Raw genomic sequence first — 18297 nt, forward strand, 5'->3', positions numbered from 1 at the left:
CTTGTGGGTCAGCCATATGCAGCATGTGATCGTTGCCTGTGCATCCCCCTAGCAAGCTGCTGAAGGCAGATGGAGCGAGTACGGCTCAAACAAGTAAGGGGACACAATCTTTCTGGGACAAAGGGAGAATGGGGGGGGGGAAGGAGCGCATTGGGCATTGGAGGGGCACAAGTCTGGGACAATGGCTGGAAGGTGGGGAGGGGGCATGAACTCAACTCAGAAGGAAGGGAGGGGCAAGAACATGGGACACAGAAGGGAGGGAGGAAGGGGTATTAACTTGGGACATAGGAGGGAGGGAATAGGAAGGGAAAATTGTTGGGCATGAGTGTGTGAGTGGTTCTCTCCCTTTTATTCACTCTAATATCCAGCCATTTTCTTCTTTCTCTTAGCCCCTAATCAGCTTCCCCACCCCCCTTCTTCCAATTCCTCTCCAATCTAACATCCACATTTTCACATCCCTTCCACAGTCTCCTGCTTCTTTTTACTTCCTTTCAACTCCTTTCTAGCCCCCTCCAGATTCTTCACACTACCTCTCCATTCCAGATACTCTTCCCCTCTCTTCATGTCTAGAAGCTCTTTTTCCCTTCAGTTTTACTCACTGCAGTCTCAAATACCACCATCGATGGAGCAGTGTTTTTAAACCTATGATTGAACAAACATTGGGGTGAACTGTTGTTTCCATCACATGATGATTATGTCTCTCCTAGATAATGGTCCTGAATGTCATTTTTTAGATAAGTTGGATGGTTTAGCCTTTAAAAATTGGAATTACATATGCATCTGCTGCTTTTCCAGGCTAGGCATCCTTTTGGCAAACTACCCTCATTGGGGTAGATTCTAGAAAGAGTACCAAAAGTTAGGTGCAAACAAATTGAGCGCTAAGCAAGTATGCAATAATTGCAAAATTAGGCACTGAAGCCATTACAGAAAACTAGCATAAGTTGGTATTAGATGGGGTCATTTATGCCATGTCAAAGGCTGGTGTATAGCTCACACCTAAATACTGTCAGTTGTGTGCATAATTGACAGTATTATTTAAACTTGGTGCATAAGTGGCTGATCCATCCCAGATCTGCTCATACCCCTCCCATGTTAATGCCCTGTAACCAGGAAGTGGCATCAGAGGGAGAGCCGAGGCCAGTGCGAGGATCAGGATGGAGCTGCTGCTCGTGCTGGCAAAGAACTAGAGGGATGGGGAAGGGAAGATGTGTGTGGTGGGGGAAGGATCAGGGGACAGAGAGAAGGAGAGGTGCTGGCCCTCTGAACAGTCCACCCCTCCCCCTCTTACTATGCCACTGGTTACATACACAACTTCAAATTGATGCAAAATATTGCCACTTAGGTGTCATTATTGGCAGCCAATTAGGGCCCATTTAAACAAGTTAACTTGCACACAACTATGTGTGTGCTTGCCTCCGAGTTGACCACTCACTCATGGCTGCATGCACAGTGAGGAATCCTCCCTGTAATGTTTTAAGGCAGAGTACAGGAGTGTTTTGCCATTGCCCTGCATAGGGCCCTGCAGCCTACAGCACCTGGTATTCCCCAGTGGGCCCCCCCCCCCCCATCCTGGTACTAGCCAGGCCTGACCTTGCTTAGTTTCCAATAGCAAGAGCAGGCTTACCCAGGGCACACCCAACCATACTAGATGCAAAATTGAATACCCAAGTTTATAGAATTAGGGGGATTAAGTATTTGTAAGTATTTGTATATATTAAAAGGGGCAACAACAAACAAAGAATCCAACAGGACTGCAGTGAAATGTCAAGTCAAAAGACAAAGGAAAAAAACTGCAGTGGTGATGTACAAGATACCAAGTCTTTAATAAGCAAAATTTAAAAAGTACATAAAAAATATAGAATATATGAACATAAAACAGTTTGTATCCAAAAGGATTGATGAACCTGGACCCACCACGGTCCGTGTTTCAAAGAAACACTCCTTCCTCAGGGGTCCTAGAGTATGTGATTACAAAGAAACCTGATGGATAACAATTGGATAAACACTGGAATCAGCAATGAGCAGCTAAGCAAATGCGAAAACTCTTTTATGATCATAAATGATATATTTTTAAAGTACCTTTAAAATTTTGCTTATTAAAGATTCGGGGCTCCTTTTACTAAGCTGCGCTAGCGGTTTTAGCGCATGCTTAGCGCACGCTGCATTGCCGCACACGCTAGACGCTAACACCACCATTGAGCTGGCGTTAGTTCATGGCGCGTAGCGCGGGGGGGGAAGCGTGTGCTAATCTGAAGCGTGCGCTAAAAACGCTACCGCAGCTTAGTAAAAGAGAGGGTTGGTATCTTGTACATCACCACTGCAGTTTTTTTTTTCCTTTGTCTTTTGAATATATTACATACATGCACACATGAAACAACAATAGTTAAAAGTATGGTGTCCAATTATACATTTTACAGAATTGTTTTGGAAGGGATGGTTTTTGGACGCCATGACCATTAAGTTTAATTATGAAAATCTCAGGGGGGCACCTGGGCCCTGAAAATAAACTGGTTTCCTGTACACACATCCTCCCCCCACTGAAGCCTTGGTTTGGGTTCCTGCTACTTTTGCACTGGCCCTGGTTTGAGAACCATACTCTCGTGAGTATTTCTGAAATTATTGAAACCCCAGTCAAAGAACAGGCTTTGTAACTGTGACACAGGGAGAAGAATTTCTTTACAGTAAGGGAGTTCTACCTTCAGCCACTATACTGTTTGACTTATCACTGAAGTAAAGAATTCTATAACTGATCGGAATATTGTCTTGATTATATGTATTCTTCTATGAGAGTTCTAATAGCCATGTTGATCCTGTCTGACAAACCTTGTGGAACAATATTGGTACAATGCAAAATATGTTCTGCATCATTGCTGAAGATGCTCTAATAAAATTCTGTAAAAAGTTTATTTTCTTGTATGCCAGGCGCAGATGAACATTCTAACTTTGTATAATACAACATGCATGTACTGAGTAGATTTTGTTTGAGAAATTTCATTTCTTTCTTCTGTCTTTTTTATCCTCTTTTACAAATTCCTTTGTAATTTGCACTGTCTGCACAGCTGTTTCTTTAGGAAGAATTCTTTTTCTTTCTTCCTTTAACTCCTCTGGCATTTTCAGATGCCGCACGATATTCCTCGGCTTTGAGTATGATTGCTGCTGTAGTCCATAGCTGGGTGCAAACATGGTGAGAAAAGGGACTGGAGGTCCCAATGCAATCACTGGAATCAGTCCATTGCTAACACCTCGAGAGTGTTGCTGGAGAAAGTTGTTATCCATACTTTGTTGTGGGACAGTTTTATACGGTTCCTGAATTGGATAACTAGTCTCGGAAGAGACATCTACAAAATACGGTGCAATTCCTGTTATGGCCTGTATTTGTTGCACATTGGATCTGTCAGCTAAAGCTCTTGCAGGCATAATTGGTTGATACAGGCTTGCTGCTGGAACATTTTTGACAAAGCTGTAAAGAAGGGCTTGCCAGAAGCTGCCACTGAGAGGGTTTAAACTCACTCGAGGCCACAAGCTGGCAAGGCTCCGCAAAGCTTCCCGGTTCCAGGGAGCTGTGGGAAATTCATGTGTTGTATGATAGAGCTGAGAGAAATAGATGTCAAGCCTGATACTTGGGTACTTTCCTAAGAAATCATAAATTTTGCTTATGCAACAGTGGCCATACTCATTACAAGGACTGTAATTTGAATAAAGTGTTAGATAACCAATGTTTTCATAATGGCATACCGATGAGTCCAGATAACCTCCTGTCTCAAATAGCATTGACTCTGGGTGGAGATCAAATACAACACAGTTTGTAGCATGACCCTTTTGAACTGATGTTCCTGAGAAAGTCTTCAGTTCATAAAACAGTAGGTGCTGCTTAGGAACCAGTATTGGACCATAAGGGAACCCAAAAGTTCTGTAAAATTCTGCATAGGAGATACGTGCCTCTTCACCTGTCTGTATGTGATAGGGGCATCTTGAACAGCCTTGGTTGGGTGTCAGCCAGTAATAAGGTTTTACCACTGTTCCCTGTGTTGCTAAATATTCTTGATATATGTTTTCCATTTATACTTCCAGATGGGTCATCCTCGTATGAAGACCTTTATGATTTATACAAAATCCTATAAAAAAAAATGTAGAGAATTTATAATGGCATATGTACAGCTAGATGCTAAAGATTACAGGAACAAAAACATTTAATTTCACTTTCTCATTTTTTAAAGACCTGAACTGGTGTTGATTTTGGATTTAGGCAAAATAGAGATGGCAGATGAAGTTCAATGTAGAGAAATGTAAAGTCTTACACGTAGGAAACAGAAACTCGAAGTACAGCTACACGATGGGAGGGTTGTTATGGAGTGAGAGTTCCCAAGAAAGGGACTTGGGGGTAACAGTGGACATGACAATGAAGCCGTCGGCACAATGCGCAGCGGCTGCTAAGAAAGCGAATATGATGCTAGGAATAATCAAGAAAGGTATTACAAGCAGAATGAAAGAAGTTATCCTGCCGTTGTATCGGGCGATGGTGCGCCCGCATCTGGAGTACTGCGTCCAATATTGGTCGCCGTACCTAAAGAAGGATATGGTGATACTCAAGAAGGTTCAGAAGAGAGCAACACGTTTTAAAAAAGGTATGGAAAACCTTTCATACGCTGAAAGATTAGAGAGACTGGGGCTTTTTTCGCTGCAGAAGCGGAGACTTAGAGGGGATATGATAGAGACTTACAAGATCACGAAGGGCATAGAGAAAGTGGAGAGAAAGTGGAGAGGGACAGATTCTTCAAACTTTCAACAACTACAAGAACGAGAGGGCATTCGGAAAAATTAAAAGGGGACAGATTCAGAACCAATGCTAGGAAGTTCTTCTTCACCCAACGGGTGGTAGACACCTGGAATGCGCTTCCAGAGGGAGTGATAAGACAGGGTATTGGAGTTCAAGAAGGGATTGGACAATTTTCTGAAGGAAAAGGGGATAGAAGGGTATAGATAGAGGGCTACTATACAGGTCCTGGACCTGATGGGCTGCCGCGTGAGCGGACTGCTGGGCATGATGGACCTCAGGTCTGATCCAGCAGAGGCACGGCTTATGTTCTAGTTCTGTTTTCTTTTTTGGTAACTGCTGGAGCATAGTATATAAATCAGGGAGTGTGCATTTCTAAATGATAGAGAAATCATATTGACATTTTGTATCATTTCCCATTTTAAATGATGCACATACACAAACACACACATAATAATGTTTGGCTTTGTTTTGTTAGTGCATGCTAAGTTGTTTTGGTGTACCCTAAATCAATTAGCACATTTAGAGAATCCGGCCCAAAATGCTCAAGTTCTCAAATATAGGGATCCAATACAATTAAAGAGATATTTAAATCAAATAAGGAACCCCCCCCCCCCATGAAAATAGCTAGCATGTGAGCAGAGCAGAAATCAAACACAGAGGACTTTAATAGATGGCTCAGAGCCTGGTGTCATCAAGAAGGCTTCAGGTACATAGAAGGATGGGGAAATACATGGAAGGACAAGAAGCTATATTGCACCGATGGGCTACATATTACTACAGCAGGAAAAAGAAACCTTGCAGAGAAATTTAGACAATATTTTTCTAGGCATTTAAACTAGAAGGTGGGGGTGGTGTATGTAAGAAGGACAATTATAGAGACCACCCCCGGCAAAAGAAAAGATGTGATAGTAGTAAAGACTGCAACATAAGCAATATCAGCAACTCATTTCTTAGTATTGCAACTGAAAGTGAAACGATACAAAAATCCATACGAAAAAGGAGATTATCGCTGAAAAATAACTGGAAAGCGATGACCACAAATGCTCACAGTTTAAGCAACAAAGTTCATGATCTGCAAGCCCTGATGTTAGAGGCAGATCTAGATATTGTCGCTATCACAGAGACATGGTTCAGTGAATTACATGGATGGGATGCAAACATACCGGGATATAATCTTTTTAGGAAGGACAGAGATGGTCATAAAGGTGGAGGAGTAGCTCTCTATGTAAAGATCAATATCCAAGCGACCGAAATGCAAGGGACCTGGGGAGAGGAAGAAGCGATATGGATTGCTCTGAAAAGAGAAGATGGAACTTCTATCTATGTGGGTGTAGTCTACAGACCTCCGACTCAATCGCAGCAAATTGATAAGGATCTGATTGTGGATATCCAAAAGTTTGGAAGGAAAGAAGAGTTCTGCTGTTGGGAGATTTCAACCTGCCGGATGCGGACTGAGATGTTCCGTCTGCGGAATCGGAAAGAAGTAGGGAGATTGTGGATGCCTTTCAAGAGGCTCTGCTCAGACAAATGGTGACGGAACCCACAAGGGAAAAAGCGATATTGGATCTGGTCCTCACAAATGGAGAGAGTATCTCTAATGTTCGAGTGGGTGCTCACCTGGGAAGTAGTGATCATCAAACGGTTTGGTTTGATATAACGGCTAAAGTGGAGAGCGGCCGCACGATACTTAAAGTCCTAGATTTCAAATGTACGGACTTTAATGCAATGGGAAAGTACCTGAAGAAAGAGCTGTTAGGATGGGAGGACATAAGAGAAGTGGAAAGACAGTGGTCGAAGCTGAAAGGAGTGATAAAAATGGCTACGGACCTTTATGTGAAGAAAATCAATAAAAACAAGAGAAAAAGGAAGCCGATATGGTTCTCCAACCTAGTGGCTGAGAAAATAAAGGCGAAAGAGTTGGCGTTCATGAAATATAAAAAAACCCAAGAAGAGGAGAGCAGAAAGGACTACAGGGTGAAAATGAAAGAAGCCAAGAGAGAGATACGTTTGGCGAAGGCACAGGCGGAAGAACAAATGGCTAAAAATGTAAAAAAGGGAGATAAAAATTTTTTCAGATATATTAGTGAAAGGAGGAAGATAAAAAATGGAATTGCTAGGCTAAAAGATGCTGGGAACCAATATGTGGAGAGTGATGAGGAGAAAGCAAATGTGCTAAACAAATACTTCTGTTCTGTGTTCACAGAAGAAAATCCTGGAAAAGGACCGAGATTGTTTGGCAAAATTACATGAGAAAATGGAATAGATTCTGCGCCGTTCACGGAGGAGGGTGTTTATGAGCAACTTGAAAAACTGAAGATGGACAAAGCGATGGGACCAGACGGGATTCATCCCAGGATACTAAGGGAGCTCAGAGAAGTTCTGGCGAGTCCTATTAAAGACTTGTTCAACAAATCTCTGGAGACGGTAGTGATTCCTGGGGATTGGAGGAGAGCGGATGTGGTCCCTATTCATAAAAGTGGTCACAGAGATGAAGAAACTACAGGCCAGTGAGCCTCACTTCAGTTATTGGAAAAATAATGGAAATGTTGCTGACAGAAAGAATAGTGTACTTCCTTGAATCTAATGAGTTACAGGATCCGAGGCAACATGGCTTTACAAAAGGTAAATCATGCCAAACGAACTTGATTGAATTTTTTGATTGGGTGACCAGAGAGCTGGATCGAGGACATATGCTAGATGTAATTTACTTGGATTTCAGCAAAGCCTTTGATACAGTTCCTCATAGGAGGCTGTTGAACAAACTTGAAAGGCTGAAGTTAGGACCCAAAGTGGTGAACTGGGTCAGAAACTGGCTGTCGGACAGACGCCAGAGGGTGGTGGTTAATGGAAGTCACTCGAAGGAAGGAAAGGTGACTAGTGGAGTCCCTCAGGGTTCGGTGCTGGGGCCAATCCTGTTCAATATGTTTGTGAGTGACATTGCTGAAGGGTTAGAAGGAAAAGTGTGCCTTTTTACAGATGATACCAAGATTTGTAACAGAGTAGACACCAAAGAGGGAGTGGAAAATATGAAAAAGGATCTGCAAAAGTTAGAGGAATGGTCTAATGCCTGGCAACTAAAATTCAATGCAAAGAAATGCAGAGTAATGCATTTGGGGATTAATAATAGAAAGGAACCGTATATGCTGGGAGGAGAGAAGCTGATATGCACGGACAGGGAGAAGGACCTTGGGGTTATAGTGTCCGAAGATCTAAAGGCGAAAAAACAGTGTGACAAGGCAGTGGCTGCTGCCAGAAGGATGCTGGGCTGTATAAAGAGAGGCGTAGTCAGTAGAAGGAAGAAGGCGTTGATGCCCCTGTATAGGTCATTGGTAAGGCCCCACTTGGAATATTGTGTTCAGTTTTGGAGACCGTATTTGGTGAAAGATGTAAGAAGACTTGAGGCGGTCCAGAGGAGGGCGACGAAAATGATAGAAGGCTTGCGCCAGAAGACGTATGAGGAGAGACTGGAATCCCTGAATATGTATACCCAAGAGGAAAGGAGAGACAGGGGAGATATGATTAAGATATTCAAATACTTGAAGAGTATTAACGTAGAACAAAATCTTTTCCAGAGAAAGGAAAATGGTAAAACCAGAGGACATAATTTGAAGTTGGGGGGTGGTAGATTCAGGGGCAATGTTAGGAAATTCTACTTTACGGAGAGGGTAGTGGATGCCTGGAATGTGCTCCCGATAGAGGTGGTGGAGAGTAAAACTGTGACTGAGTTCAAAGAAGCGTGGGATGAACACAGAAGATTTAGAATCAGAAAATAATATTAAATATTTAACTAGGCCAGTACCGGGCAGACTTGCACGGTCTGTGTCTGTGTATGGCCATTTGGTGGAGGATGGGCTTCAATGGCTGGGAGGGTGTAGATGGGCTGGAGTAAGTCTTAACAGAGATTTCGGCAGTTGGAACCCAAGCACAGTACAGGGTAAAGCTTTGGATTCTGGCCCAGAAATAGCTAAGAAGAAAAAAAACAACAAAAAAAAAACATTAAATTGAATCAGGTTGGGCAGACTGGATGGACCATTCGGGTCTTTATCTGCCATCATCTACTATGTTACTATTATCTATATTCAGCACCTTCTTATAGTGTCAATGGCAGTAAAGCAACAAAAAAACTAGTTCAATCAGAATGGTTTGAAGTGTCATTTAGAAATAGGTCCAATGACAGATTCCTCATATCAAGGCACTATTTTTGAAGTATGACACCTGCTAATGCTTTAACAAAACAGTTCCCATTACAATGAAGGAACAATTGATTGGTCGGCGCTAAAAACCGCGCTACAGTTTTATAAAAGGGAGGTATATAAAGTAACTAGACATTATATATTACTCCTTATTGAAAAATGTATTCTCTTACAATTATTCATTACAATTGATGTATAAGTCGATAGGACTCACCGTGCTACTAGGGAAGAGCTGATCATTACCCAGAGTATGCTCAGTGTTTGTGAAGCTGATGGATCAAAGCCACCTGGATGTCCTGATGCTGATGTTGGAAAGTATGAATCAAGGAAAATTGGAAATTGTTAAAGATCAAATGGAACCCCTCCCCCCCAAATTGATTCGATAGGGATCAGTGAACTCAAATGGACAGGACAGGGCCATTTTCAATCCACCATCCTCTCTAGATTGGATTATTGCAACTCCATCTTTATAAGCCTAACTAAGAAAAACCTCCATAGACTTCAGCTAATTCAGAACGCCGCGGCTAAGCTTATTTTCACAAAAGGCAAGTTCGACCACGTCTCTCCACTCCTGTCCAAGCTCCACTGGCTTCCAGTACACTCCAGAGTCCTCTTTAAATGTGCCTGCTTAGCCTACACTGCATCCTTCCTCCCGTTATTCCACTCCTTTGGAACTCCTCTAACCCTAACTCCACCAGATCTACCCCAAAACTGAAACTATCATTCCCTTCTACAAAAGGTATATCCCGCACAGGAAAACTAGGAACATCCCTCCCTTTTAGAACCACAGAATTCTGGAACAACCTCACATCCCCGCTCAGAAATTCAAACTCCCTCCAATTCTTCCGCAAACACCTGAAAACTTGGCTCTTTTCAAAAATCTAACACCTCCTGCTCTCTGGGACCCTTGTCCCTCTCTTTCTTCTTGTTCCTTTCCTATTCCTATTCTTCTTGTTCCTTCATTGGCGTTCCCCCTCTATCCTAACTCTGTAAACCGTGCCGAGCTCTACGCTTGTGTAGATGGCGCGGTATACAAACCTAAGGTTTAGTTTAGTTTAGTAAACAAACATTGGATCTTCTACTCTGGTCATAAAACACATAGGAAAAAATGGTGTGGCATTCATTCTCAACAATAAGCTTTCAAAGACAGAGTACTAAAGTACTATGTTATTAGTGAGAGAGTCATGTCAATCTGTCTACAGGGAAAGCCAATCAATATCACCTTGATCCAAGTATATGCTTCAACAACAAGACACAGATGATGAGGATATAGAGTTGTTCTATGAACAACTTCAAAATGTGATAGATCAAATGCCAAAACAAGATCTACTGATCATTAGGGGGGACTTCAATGCAAAAGTAGGTAGTATCTTCGCAAAAAGCAAATTTGACCACGTCTCCCCGCTTCTGTCTAAGCTTCACTGGCTCCCAGTAATCCTTAGGGTTCACTACAAAAGCGCCTGCCTAACCTTCAAGTCTCTACATAGTATCCTGCCTCCCCTTTTTCCATTATCCTGGAACTCCTCTAATCCCAACACCACCAGATCCACTCAAAAATTCAAACTATCCTTCCCCTCTTTAAAAGGCATATCCCATGTAGGAAAATTAGGGACTTCCCTCTTCTTCAGGATCACCGAACTCTGGAACAGCCTTACTACCCCGCTTCGGAGCCTGATCTCCCTCCAACTCTTCCGAAAACATTTGAAAACTTGGCTCTTCTCTAAAATGCAATGACCCCTTCCTCATCGATATACAAACTCCCTCTAAACTTCTCTCTCTAAGTCCTACTTTTCATTGTAGTTCCTTTCTATACCAACTCCTGTAAACCGTGCCGAGCTCTACTTCTGTGGAGATGATGTGGTATACAAACTTAAGGTTTAGTTTAGTTTAGTATACCTGAAGATGCAGTGGTTGGAAAGCATGGCATAGGAAAAAGACAGAAGCTGGTGATAACTTAGTAGTTTTGCAAAATGAGCTAACTGTCGATCATGAATACACATGTCCAACACCACAAACAGCATGTATCAGAATCAAATTCACTACATCTGCATAGGACAGAGATGGAAATCTGCAGTTTTGACTGCAAGGATTAAATCAGGAGCTGATTGTAGAAGTGACCACAAGCTTTTGACATGCAAGATTAAAGTAAAACTGTGCAAGAAGAAGATCATTAGAGACTTCTCAAAATATGACATTGGAACTACTCCATCCGACTACTGGATAAAATTAGACAACAGATTTGCTTGTCTTGATACAAGAGATAGAGAGCTTGAAGAGTTACGGAATGACATCAAAACTGTAACTCCAGAAGAGAAATAAAGCCAAGAAATCACCTTAGATCTCAGAAGAAACCAGAAAAGTAGTAGAACAAAGAAGAGCAAAACTTTCCGGTGCTAGATAAATAAACCAAGTATTTCAACATCAAGTTTGGCAAGACAAAGAATGATATCTAAAGAATATTTGTCAGAAAATTGAATCAGAACATATAAACAGAAAAACCAGATTAGCGTATCAGGAGGTTAAGAGATTGTGGCAGAAATTCCAGCCTCAATTGGGGATGCTTAAAGATGCCAATAGAATGATATTGAATGATCCAGAAAGCATTAAAAAGAGATGGAAAAAATATATGGACAATCTATACAAAAAAGGCAATGAGGATAACATTGGGGAAATTGAATTGGAAACTGATTCACCAATGAGAGAATCACATAGGCGTACCACGGAAGAAGTTTGCATTTGTATGTCACTTCTATATTAGGTCACCTTTGTTGTTGTGTTTACTTTTACAGTCAGCAGTACATGTTAGTTCACCAAGGAGCTGGTGAGCAGAAATTTTATTACTTTTTATGTTGATTCTATTAACAATATAAAGATATCTTGTGTGTAAGGGGAATAGGGCAGGGGTCATTGGAGGCACTGAGATGAGTTACGTGGTGGCGGGAGATTGTGGGTCACTCTCCCACTGCCAAGGGGAATTGAGGGGTGTTGGTTGGCGGTGGGAGAGATTGGGCATTTCTCCCACTGCAGGGGGGTGTTGTTTGGGCAGGAGAGCATCGGCAAATCTTCTTCTGCTGAGGGGAGTTGGAGGGTGTTGGTTGGCAGTGGGAGAGATTGGGCATCTCTCCCGCTGTGGGGGAGGGGGGTGTCAGATGGGCAAGAGAGCGTGAGCAACTCTCCTGCTGCTGGTGGTGTGTGTTAGTTGGCAGCGGGAGAGCATGGGCAACTTTTCCACTGCCGAGGGGTGGGGTGGGGTGGATTGAGTATTGGTTGGAGGTTGGTGGTTGGTGGCAGGAGACATTGTGCATCTCTCCCACCGTTGTGGGATTTTTCATTTATTCTACACATGTGCCCATCAATATAACTAGCAATGGGCACATGCTAATTTAGCGAGTCTTCACTACTCTCTGCCAACCTCATTTGCATGAACATTTCTGGGAGAATGACTCGCTTTTTAAAATCTCTCCTATAACGGCTGAGACAGCAGCCTGTCATTTTTTAATGTGTTTTTTAAAAAATCTAGGCCTGAATTCCTTAAGGGCCTGTCTTATCATATCTGATGAAATTCCAGGCAACAACACCAAAAATAGGGAGAGGATTCATAGACAACACCGAATTAAAAAACGGACTGGAGATACACCTCAAAGAAGTAAAAAAACAACATCACAGACCTTACAGAATGGGTGAGTCTCTGGGACGAGGCACTAGACCTTAGTCTAGAGAAGGTAACCCTGCTAAAATTATGAAAACCAAATAAAAGATGGGTTTACTCCCTCAGAGGAAATCATGAAGCTAAAAAGAGAAAAGAAAACTCAATAGAAAATGGAGGAAATCAGATGAGGATGAGGAAGCCAGAAAAACCTGGCTTAGAGTCAACAGAATTATCATCAAGAAGATAAGAACATAAGAAGCGCCATCTCCGGAACAGACCCTAGGTCCATCAAGTCCAGCGATCCGCACACGCGGAGGCCCCGCCAGGTGTATCCTAGCATAGTTTTGGTCCCCATATCGCTCTAAGCTTCTCGTAAAGAGAAGTGCATCTAGCTTACCCTTACCCATGTCACTTCATGCCACTCATAAGGAGATGTACATCTAACTTACCCTTAAATCCTAGAACGGTGGATTCCGCAATTACCTTTTCTGGGACAGCATTCCAGGTGTCCACCACTCGTTGCGTGAAGCAGAACTTCCTGATATTTGTCTTGAACTTGTCCCCCCTTAGCTTCAGCCCATGTCCTCTTGTCCGTGCCACATTGGACATTGTAAATAACGTTTTTTCCTGCTCTATTTTGTCGATTCCTTTCAGTATTTTGAATGTCTCGATCATATCCCCTCGTTGTCTCCTTTTCTCAAGGGAGAACAACCCCAGTCTCTTAAGTCTTTCCTCGTAATCCAGGTTCTCCATACCTTTCACCAGCTTTGTTGCTCGTCTCTGCACCCTCTCTAGCAGTTTGATATCCTTCTTTAGGTATGGAGACCAATGCTGGACGCAGTATTCCAAGTGTGGTCTGACCATCGCTCTATAAAGTGGCATTATGACTTTCTCCGATCTACTCGTGATTCCCTTCTTTATCATGCCTAGCATTCTATTCGCGTTCTTCGCTGCCACCGCACATTGCACCGACGGCTTCAGTGTCCTATCGATTAATACTCCCAGGTCCTTTTCCTGTTCAGATTTTCCCAGAGTTGCACCTGATATATTATACTTGTGTTCCTTATTTTTTCTGCCTAAGAGCATCACTTTGCATTTTTCCACATTAAACTTCATCTGCCCAATTCTCCAATCGGCTCAAGTCACTCTGGAGTTCCTCACTGTCCTTCTGCGATATGATGGCCCGGCATAGCTTTGTGTCATCTGCAAACTTGATGATTTCACTGGATGTTCCATCCTCTAGGTCATTGATGAAGATATTAAATAAGATGGGCCCAAGTACCAAGCCCTGGGGCACACTGCTAGTCACATTTTCCCAGTCCGAGAACTTCCCATAGTAAAAACGCTAACACCATAGTTATGGGAGATTTCAACTACCCAGGGATAGACTGGAGCCATGGAGTTTCCAATTGTTCAAAGGAATTGGAGTTCCTAGAGGCTGTAGGGGACTGTTACTTGGAACAGCTCGTCAAAGAACCAACGAGAGGGGCAGCTATTCTGGATTTAATCCTTAATGGGCTGAGAGGACCTGCCCAAGAAGTGGAAGTAGCGGGACCTTTAGGGAACAGTGACCACAACACGATCCAATTCAAAGTGGAACTAAGTATGCCAAAGGGGAAGAGAACCACTGTAACAACGTTCAACTTCAAGAAAGGGAACTATGATGCCATGAGACACATGGTAAAGAGAAAACTCAAGAACAGCACCAGAAAGGCACTGACGGTGGACCAAGCCTGGACCCTTTTTAAGGACACAGTGAACGAGGCGCAAAGCCGATATATACCCAGATTTAGAAAAGGGGGCAGAAAGAATCAAGCAAAGGACCCAGCATGGTTAACAAGAGAAGTTAAGAAGGTGGTAGGAGATAAGAAAAAATCCTTCAGGACATGGAAAAAGGATAAAACTGAGGAAAATTGGAAAAAGCACAGGAAGCACCAAAAAGAATGCCACCGCGTAGTCAGAACAGCAAAGAGAGAATATGAAGAGAAACTTGCAAAAGAGGCACGGAACTTTAAACCTTTCTTTCGATATGTGAAAGGGAAACAGCCGGCGAGGGAGGAAGTGGGACCCCTGGATGAGGGGGATAGGAAAGGAGTGGTAAAGGAGGAAAAGGAAGTGGCGGACAGCTTAAACACGTTCTTCTCGTCGGTCTTCACAAAAGAGGACACATCCAATGTTCCGGAACCGGAAAAATTCTTCAAGGGGGACCAAGAGGAAATATTATCGTGCATGGAGGTAAGCCTCGAAGACGTACTCAAGCAGATAGATAGGCTAAAAACAGACAAATCGCCAGGCCCGGACGGAATTCACCCAAGAATACTAAGAGAACTTAGAAACGAAATAGCGGAGTTACTGCAACAGATTTGTAACCTATCCCTGAAAACAGGGGTAATACCGGAAGACTGGAGGATAGCAAATGTTACACCTATCTTCAAGAAAGGAACCAGAGGCGACCCGGGGAATTATAGACCGGTCAGCTTGACCTCAGTTCCGGGGAAGATGGCCGAATCATTGATCAAGAACAGTATCAGTGAGCACATAGAAAAAAATAAGCTGATGAGAACAAACCAGCATGGTTTCTGTACTGGAAGATCCTGCCAAACAAACCTACTGCACTTCTTCGAGGGGATAAGCGGACATTTGGACAAAGGTGACCCCATAGATATAGTATACCTAGACTTCCAGAAAGCCTTCGACAAGGTACCTCATGAGCGCCTTTTAAGGAAACTGTGGAACCACGGGGTGGAAGGGGACATACACAGATGGATCAAAAACTGGTTGGCAAACAGGAAACAGAGGGTAGGAGTAAAGGGACACTATTCTGACTGGAAAGGGGTCACAAGTGGCGTCCCACAAGGGTCAGTGCTGGGACCGCTGCTATTCAATATATTTATTAATGACTTGGAAACAGGGACAAAGTGTGACGTTATAAAATTTGCGGATGACACAAAACTCTCCGGTAAGGTTAGATCTGTAGAGGAATGTAAAAAACTCCAAAGGGATCTGGACAAACTGAGTGAGTGGGCAGATAAATGGCAGATGAGTTTTAATGTGGAGAAATGTAAAGTTATGCACATAGGGAAAGGGAACCTGATGTACAACTACATGATGGGGGGGATGACATTGGGAAAAGGCAACCTAGAAAAGGACTTGGGGGTTTTGGTGGATAAAACAATGAAACCGGCAGCACAATGCGCAGCGGCCTCAAAAAAGGCGAACAGAATGTTGGGCATTATCAAAAAAGGTATCACTACCAGAACCAAGGAAGTTATCCTCCCGCTGTACAGGGCAATGGTGCGACCGCATCTGGAGTACTGCGTCCAGTACTGGTCGCCGTACCTAAAGAAAGATATGGCGATACTCGAGAGGGTCCAGAGAAGAGCGACAAAAATGATAAAGGGCATGGAAAACCTCTCGTATGCTGAGAGGCTGGAGAAGTTGGGGCTCTTTTCCCTAGAAAAGAGGAGACTTAGAGGGGATATGATAGAAACTTATAAGATCATGAAGGGTATAGTGAAGGTGGAGAGAGACAGATTTTTCAGACTGGCGGGGGCAACAAGAACTAGAGGACACTCAAAAAAATTGAAGGGAGATAGTTTTAGAACAAATGCTAGGAAGTTCTTCTTTACCCAGAGGGTGGTGGACACCTGGAATGCGCTTCCAGGGTGGGTGGTTGAGCAGAGTACGGTTTTGGGTTTCAAAAAGGGATTGGACGAATTCCTGAGGGGTAAGGGAATCCAGGGGTACAATTAGAGGGTTACTATACAAGACAAAATGCTCTTGAGTAATAGATCACTACAGGTCATTGACCTGGGGGGCCGCCGCGGGAGCGGACTGCTGGGCATGATGGACCTATGGTCTGACTCGGCAGAGGCCATGCTTATGTGCTTATGTGCTTCCCATTTATGCCCACTCTCTGCCTTCTGTTCTCCAGCCATTTGCCTATCCATCTTAATATATCTCCTTCTATTTCATGGCCCTGCAGTTTCCTGAGGAGTCTTACATGTGGAAATTTGTCGAACGCTTTCTGAAAATCCAAGTATATAATATTCACCGGTTCTCCATTATCAATTTGTCTGTTCACTGTCTCAAAAAATTGAAGTAGGTTCGTCAAGCATGACTTCCCTTTCCTGAATCCATGTTGCTGGCTTTCATCAGGTCATGTGTGTCTAGGTGCCGGGTTATGCTATCCTTGATCAGCGCCTCAACCATCTTCCCAGGGACCGACGTGAGACTCACAGGTTGATAGTTGCCCGGTACTCCTCTTGATCCTTTTTTGAATATTGGCGTGACGTTCGCTATCTTCCAGTCGTCTGGTATCTGCCCTGTTTTTATTGACAGGTTGGCAAGAAAAGAAAGCATTCCTCTTGAAAAAGATCCTTGACGCTGGAAATTCCACAAAATACCTATACCAGGCAGTATATCAGGGATCTCAAAGTCCCTCCTTGAGGGCCGCAATCCAGTCGGGTTTTCAGGATTTCCCCAATGAATATGCATTGAAAGCAGTGCATGCAAATAGATCTCATGCATATTCATTGGTGAAATCCTGAAAACACAACTGGATTGCGGCCCTCAAGGAGGGACTTTGAGATCCCTGTAGTATATAGATTGTTGGGGAAACAACAGAAAGAAAACACCAGCAAAAATTCCCTAACCAGTACAGAATTCAGCAACTTCTTCACAAAGAAAATAACAAAACTACAAAAAGACAATGGTCTAAATAACAACATATCAATGAACAAACAAATGAGGGAAGCAGGAGACACAATAGAAGAGTTTGAACCCATTACAGAGATCCAGATGAAGAAACTTCTGAAAGGAGAAAAACAGTTCCCACCCACCCTTGACACATACCCAATACACCCGATGAAAGAGTCCGAAGGCCCAGGACTCTCCTACATCATGGACCTTATTAATAAATAATTTCAATCTAGACAAGTTTCACTCAAATGGAAACTCTCAGTCATCAAACCCATCCTGAAGAATAAAGAAAAAGACCTGGAAGATCTCTCCAACTACAGACCAGTAGCAAACCAACAGTGGATATCTAAACTAATAGACAAACAAGCCTGCTAACAAATATCAGACTTTCTAGAAAACTCATCAAAGCTAGACCAGGCCCAATCAAGGTTCAAAAAACATCTGAGCATGGAAATCATAGTAGTAGCAATACAGTACTTGGTCCTCAAACACCATGTTAAAGGAGATGTGTTGCTGGGGTTCCTGGAACTTTCAGCAGCCTTCAACTTAGTCTGTGAATGACTGTTAAAATCAAGATGCCAAGAATTGGGTCTGAAAGGAAAAGTGATGGCATGGATAGAGTCCTTTCTATCCAAAAGACTGATGAAGGTAGAATGGCAGGGAAACACAAGAAACTGGAAAGAAACAGACATAGGGGTACCACAGAGATCCACTATGTCACCCTTGCTGTTCAACATCTTCCACCGACCACTGGGGGAATTCATCAAGAAACTGGAATGGGAATGCTACATCTACGCAGACGATGCCCAACTGATCATCCCACTGGAGAAACAGGACAAGAAGACAACAGAGGATCCAGACAGGCCTGGAGAAAATCTTTGGATGGTTCCAAACAAATGGACTAGTAGTTAACAAGGAAAAAATAGAACTACTTCTAATTAATAAATGGGGAGGAAATATCCCAAGATACCAACTAA

General features: G+C 43.0%; 1 protein-coding gene across 3 annotated transcripts in view; it reads right to left on the reverse strand.

Moving 5' to 3' along the window:
• Positions 1–2338: 2338 nt before the first annotated feature.
• APOBEC4 (apolipoprotein B mRNA editing enzyme catalytic polypeptide like 4) overlaps positions 2339–18297 on the reverse strand; it is a 76471-nt gene continuing 60512 nt past the window's right edge. For all 3 annotated transcript variants that reach the window (XM_033915425.1, XM_033915426.1, XM_033915427.1), the window contains one exon: positions 2339–4115. In XM_033915425.1, the coding sequence (XP_033771316.1) occupies positions 2992–4059 (1068 nt within the window). In that variant the 5' untranslated portion in view covers positions 4060–4115 and the 3' untranslated portion in view covers positions 2339–2991. The remainder of the gene's footprint in view (positions 4116–18297) is intronic.

Source organism: Geotrypetes seraphini, chromosome 12 (assembly GCF_902459505.1).
Source record: "Geotrypetes seraphini chromosome 12, aGeoSer1.1, whole genome shotgun sequence".
Taxonomy (NCBI): Eukaryota; Metazoa; Chordata; class Amphibia; order Gymnophiona; family Dermophiidae; genus Geotrypetes; species Geotrypetes seraphini.